The sequence below is a fragment of the Zingiber officinale genome, chromosome 1B (genome assembly GCF_018446385.1).
Source record: "Zingiber officinale cultivar Zhangliang chromosome 1B, Zo_v1.1, whole genome shotgun sequence".
Classification (NCBI taxonomy): Eukaryota; Viridiplantae; Streptophyta; class Magnoliopsida; order Zingiberales; family Zingiberaceae; genus Zingiber; species Zingiber officinale.
This window is the reverse complement of record NC_055986.1, coordinates 135,703,567-135,708,927: the sequence shown is the minus strand read 5'-3', so window position 1 is coordinate 135,708,927 and position 5,361 is coordinate 135,703,567. Positions and strand designations below refer to the sequence as shown.

General features: G+C 39.1%; 1 protein-coding gene across 1 annotated transcript; it reads left to right on the top strand.

Moving 5' to 3' along the window:
- The first annotated feature begins 972 nt into the window (after positions 1–972).
- On the top strand, positions 973–4,801 carry LOC122042456 (beta-galactosidase 11-like). Its single transcript, XM_042602594.1, has 18 exons — positions 973–1,068; positions 1,152–1,264; positions 1,339–1,405; positions 1,485–1,577; positions 1,644–1,784; positions 1,871–1,965; positions 2,048–2,153; positions 2,231–2,315; positions 2,398–2,516; positions 2,634–2,801; positions 2,922–3,097; positions 3,191–3,300; positions 3,433–3,542; positions 3,636–3,743; positions 3,828–3,929; positions 3,992–4,137; positions 4,231–4,558; positions 4,646–4,801. Exons 1-18 carry the CDS (start codon positions 973–975, stop codon positions 4,799–4,801), a joined length of 2,319 nt encoding a protein of 772 aa, XP_042458528.1.
- The last annotated feature ends 560 nt before the right edge of the window (positions 4,802–5,361 follow it).

Here is a 5,361-nt window from a genome sequence, read left to right as displayed (position 1 = left end):
TAATTAAGGTTAAGGGTCAATCTATTATGAACCGTTGAACTAACAGTTTTGAACCGTCGATTTTAAGCCGTGATTAGGTCTAACCAAGGGTTCCCTTGTGGGCTCCATTTGGACACTGGTCATTTCAGGTCTAATATACTACCGTAAATAATATTGCATTAACACCATTTTAAGTTTATAAAACTCTCATAAATATCATTAGCATAAATTAATCCTAATTACTCAACTATTTTAATTGTGTGTTCCATTTCTCTGTTATTTATATGTCGTTTTGATATAAATAAGCATTATTCTAAACATTTAAGTAATATAATATGTAAAAAAAGTAATCAATTGATGATCAAATTAATCAAAAGAACTATAATGTCTAGTGAAGTTAATTCTTTACTTTAAACAACTATAAATTATGCTTCACATCTATAAATCACAAATAAATAAGTAGAGAAATTAAATTTATTATTCTTTTTTTATTAAATTTATTATTCTTGAACCAACTTCAAATGAATGTTAATGTGACAAGTAAACGGCTACTCTTATTTCTCTCACCTTCCTTCACGGTCATTGAAAGAAAGTAATCGCGCTTTGACCTTCCTCTTTTATTCTTTCTCTTTAAAATGGTCAATTCGTTTCTACTTTGACAAAAAAAAAGCAATCTTAATTAGTTCACATATCTCTTCCATGCATACAATAGTAGCTCTAAGAGCCATGCTCGTCTCATCTAAGGCTAAACCATCTCAAGCTTTCATCGCTTTCTTTCTCATATTTCTCGCGAGCATCGCGAATAGTTCAAAGGGAGAAGTTACTTATGATGGTCGTTCTTTACTCATCGATGGAAAAAGAGAATTATTTTTCTCTGGATCAATTCATTATCCTCGAAGCACACCACAGGTTTAATTTGCTACCATTCTTAGTGTTAATTACTTTAGATTATCATTATCCAAAGTCTTTATTAATGGGTAGTGTTACTATTAGATGTGGCATGATCTCATCGCGAAGGCCAAGGAGGGAGGATTAAATATGATCGAGACATATGTCTTCTGGAACGCCCATGAGCCTGTGTATGGCCAGGTAATTATTTAATTTGCATTCTAACTAGCTAATTATTGATAATCAATGTGATTTTAATTGCTTGTCTTCTTCGACTGGAGCAGTTTAATTACGAGGGTAATTGTGACTTGGTCAAATTTATCAAGCTGGTGCAATCTGCAGGGTTGTATGTCACAGTGAGGTTTGGGCCATTCGTCCAAGGGGAATGGAATCATGGGTAAACTAATTATAGCCAAATTTTATTAAATTTTCATGATCAAATTATTGTCTAATTTGTCTTATTGCACGCAGAGGGCTCCCCTACTGGCTCAGGGAGGTTCCTGACATCACCTTCAGGACAGATAATGAACCCTTCAAGGTGATTAATTATCATTTCTTCTCAATCTCATCGATCGTGGAAAACAGGTTAAATAAAAATATGAGTGTTTACGTTGCAGACACACATGGAGAGATTTGTAAAGATGGCCGTGAAAAAACTGAAGGACGAGAAGTTATTTGCTTCTCAAGGAGGTCCCATCGTTCTTGCTCAGGTAGTAATTAATTCAGTCTTCAAACTACTTTCTCGGTGTTGTTTAACTAATTCGGTGACCCGACAGATCGAGAATGAGTACAACAACATAGCGCGAGCCTTCCCCGGCTCCGTCGACTACATACGGTGGGCCGCCGACATGGCCGTCAACCTCCAGGTGGGCGTTCCGTGGGTGATGTGCAAGCAGAACGATGCTCCCGGCTCAGTGGTAATGATGATGATGATGATGAAGATGATGATTTCTAATTTTGCTCGAGATTTTCAATACGAATCTCATTAATGAGGAACTTTTAGATCAATTCGTGCAATGGAAGGAACTGCGGAGACACTTTTATGGGGCCGAACAGTCCCACCAAGCCTTCTCTTTGGACGGAGAACTGGACTGCTCAGTGAGTTAACATCTGCATGAATTAGCCTTTTCAGTTCATTCAGAAAAATTCAATCTTTTTTTATCCTTTTCGGGCAATCCAGGTATAGAGTGTTTGGTGATCCACCTTCTCAGAGAGCAGCAGAGGATCTCGCGTACTCGGTGGCACGCTTCTTCTCGAAGAATGGCTCACTGGTTAACTACTACATGGTATGCACTCGGACATATGGCTTGTTGATGTTGCATTAAGATTGTTAAATCTCACACAATTCAAGCTTTTCGTTTAGTATCATGGAGGAACTAATTTTGGGAGGACAGGAGCATCTTTTGTGATGACTAGATACTATGATGAAGGCCCTCTCGATGAATATGGTAATCAATTGGATCTTAGATTCTACTCTGAGGTTTTCTGATCAGGATGAAATGGATCTTTTATGGTTTTGTGGCAATGCAGGCCTGCAGAAGGAGCCTAAATGGGGTCATCTGAGGGACTTGCATGCCGCACTGAAGCTATGCAGTAAAGGGTTGCTTGGGGGAACTTACTCTTTGCAGAAGTTTAGCCCTGACCTTGAGGTAAAATTAAGTAACATCATCAGCTCTGTGATGATAATTTGCTAACCTTTGAATTGCTTTGTCGAAAAGAAAAGAAAAACATGTTCAAGTAACATCATCAGCTCTTGGATTTGGCAGGCTAGGTTGTATGAGATACCAGAGAACAAAGTTTGTGTCGCCTTCCTCACAAACACCAACACAAAGTTTGATGGAACTTTGAAGTTTAGGGGTGTCGATTACTTCCTCCCTCGCCACTCCATCAGCATCCTCCCAGATTGCAAGACTGTGGTGTACAACAATCAGCGGGTAATTTGGCTGTGAAATCATAAACTAAGGAACAACTCGAGGCAGAGACTACCATCAAGGACTTTGCTGTTTAACATCGTGCTTGACCGATGATTTTGTCTCTTTTGTCTGCTTCTGCAGATTAACTCTCAGCACAATGCCAGGACATTTGATTTGTCAAAGGATGCTAATAACAACAAGAAGTGGGAGATGTACCAAGAACCGATACCTACTGCTAAGGGTATCAAATCTCAGGGGCCCTTGGAACTGTATAACATGACCAAGGACACCACAGATTATCTTTGGTACACAACAAGGTAATTTCGTCTTAAACATATATATACATTTGAAGATATGTAAGTCAAGCTAAACTGATGTAATAATTGTTTCTTGTGTTCCCCCAAGTGCAGCTTCTTGCTAGACGATAAGGACATGCCTTTCCGACATGACATTCATCCCGTGATCCAAGTTTCATGCCTTGGCCATGTCATACACACCTTCGTCAACGGAGAATACATGGGTAAGATCTTCTTACTTCAAAGGTTTTGAGAATTATGACTAGAAAGTGTTTATTTCTTTCAAATCATCATGATGCGTGACTGATTAAAGAGAGATCACTTAATGATGATAAACTGAACACAAATGTTTCCAGGATCTGCTCATGGAACAAAAATTGAGAAGAGTTTTGTCTTCAAAAAGCAAATCAGTTTGAGGCCCGGAGGCAACCGCATTGCAATCTTGGGATTAACAGTGGGAATGCCGGTAAATTATGTTCTTAATTGACTACTCTCGTCTAATAATAAATAAATTCCTTATTTATTCTTCATTAATATTCATGCAATACATGCGTTGTAGGATAGTGGACCCTACCTAGAACACAGAGTTTCTGGTCTGCATACTGTCACCATCCAAGGCCTCAACGCCGGCACTCTGGACTTGTCACAGAGCATGTGGAAGCACCAGGTGATTAATTCACACATTAACAATCTTAAACAATTCATTTTTTAAAAAAAAAAATGATTGTGTTGTGAGTTGTTTGTTTGTCAGGTGGGATTAACAGGAGAGAAATTAGGTATTTTCCAAGAAGACAAAATGAATGCTGTCAAGTGGGTAGAAGCTACGAGTGATATTCCAATCATTTGGTACAAGGTAAATTTAGTGTACCCTTTTTCTTTTCAAATAATCAATCTCTCATGATACAACCCTTTCAGAAATACTTTGATGGTCCCTCTGGAAATGACCCAGTCTCTTTGGACATGAGCTCTATGGGCAAAGGCTTGGTGTGGATCAACGGCCAATGCATCGGTCGTTATTGGGTTAACTACCTTAGCCCTCTCGGAACACCTTCTCAATCAATGTTAGCAAACATCTAATCTGTTTGTTGTTATTGTCGTTGTTTAATTTCAAAACATGCGGCCTTGTGTGACTCTGTCGTTCGTTGATATGCAAGGTATCACATTCCCCGGGCTTTCTTAAAGCCGCAAAACAACCTCATGGTGGTGTTGGAGGAGCAGGGCGGGAAGCCTGAGGACATCAAGATCACGGTAGTGAAGAGAGACAACATTTGCACTTTGGTTTCCCAGAACTACCCCCCACCGGTAGATTCGTGGTCGTCGTCGGGGGAGAACAGCAACAAGCCAGAGGCTCACTTGAAGTGCAGGGAGAAGATGGTCATCCGTTCCGTCGTCTTTGCCAGCTTTGGAAACCCCAGTGGCATCTGCGGCAACTTCACGGTCGGTAACTGCCACTCGCCCAACGTCAAAAATATGGTCGAGCAGGTACAGTTCGTTTGAGTACTGGCATGCATTTTGTTTTTGGCTGTTGGATGATTTATCAGACTGATTCCGTCGTCATGTCATGTGTAGGCCTGCTTGGGGAAACCGTCGTGCGTTTTGCCTGTGTCTGCTGCCGCCTACTCGGTGGACGCCTCATGTCCGGGGTCAACCGGCACGCTTGCAGTCCACGCTAAGTGCGCCAGAGGTGGCCAGAGGCACGGCCACGCTGCTGCCAAGGTTCAATGAGTTGTCCTTTTAAGATCGTTCGTATTTGTTTTTGCTTCAAATTAAAATTAGAATTGTTTTTTTTTCAACTTTTGTCTGAAAATTTTAGAAATTTTGTAATAATTGGTTTCTCCTATTTTGGTTGTATCAGTAATCGAATTCATTTTTCTTTTGGTCGGAAGAGTGTGATCAGTGGACCATTTATCGCACAACAAAATTGTTAAAACAGACATAGAATTATCTTAAGTTCTAAACGATCCCAGGGAATTTACTTCTCCTTACTTTCCGTGTTTACATTTAATCATGTGACTCGTATGGGATAATGATTATCCTACGAGTTATTGAATCCTTTTATTCGCGTATGAATATAGAAATAATTTTCTATAATCTTTTGATTCGAAAAGAAATATCTAGAAATTAAAGAAAAAATGGCATTGTCAAAAAAAATATTATTAAATCAAAAACTCTCTCATATATCAACTCAAACAATTATTTATATAAACTCCAAACCCTAAAAATAAATAAAAAAAATCCTAAGACCCAAATTCTTAATTTGTAAAGGAAAAAAATTGTTAACATAC

Bases quoted from the DNA above. Each gene is read 5' to 3' on its own strand.
- LOC122042456 (XM_042602594.1), top strand. From the start codon at position 973: ATGTGGCATGATCTCATCGCGAAGGCCAAGGAGGGAGGATTAAATATG. The intron at 2,154-2,230 runs GTATGCACTCGG...CTTTTCGTTTAG, and splicing joins CACTGGTTAACTACTACATG to TATCATGGAGGAACTAATTT. The intron at 3,543-3,635 runs GTAAATTATGTT...CATGCGTTGTAG, and splicing joins GATTAACAGTGGGAATGCCG to GATAGTGGACCCTACCTAGA.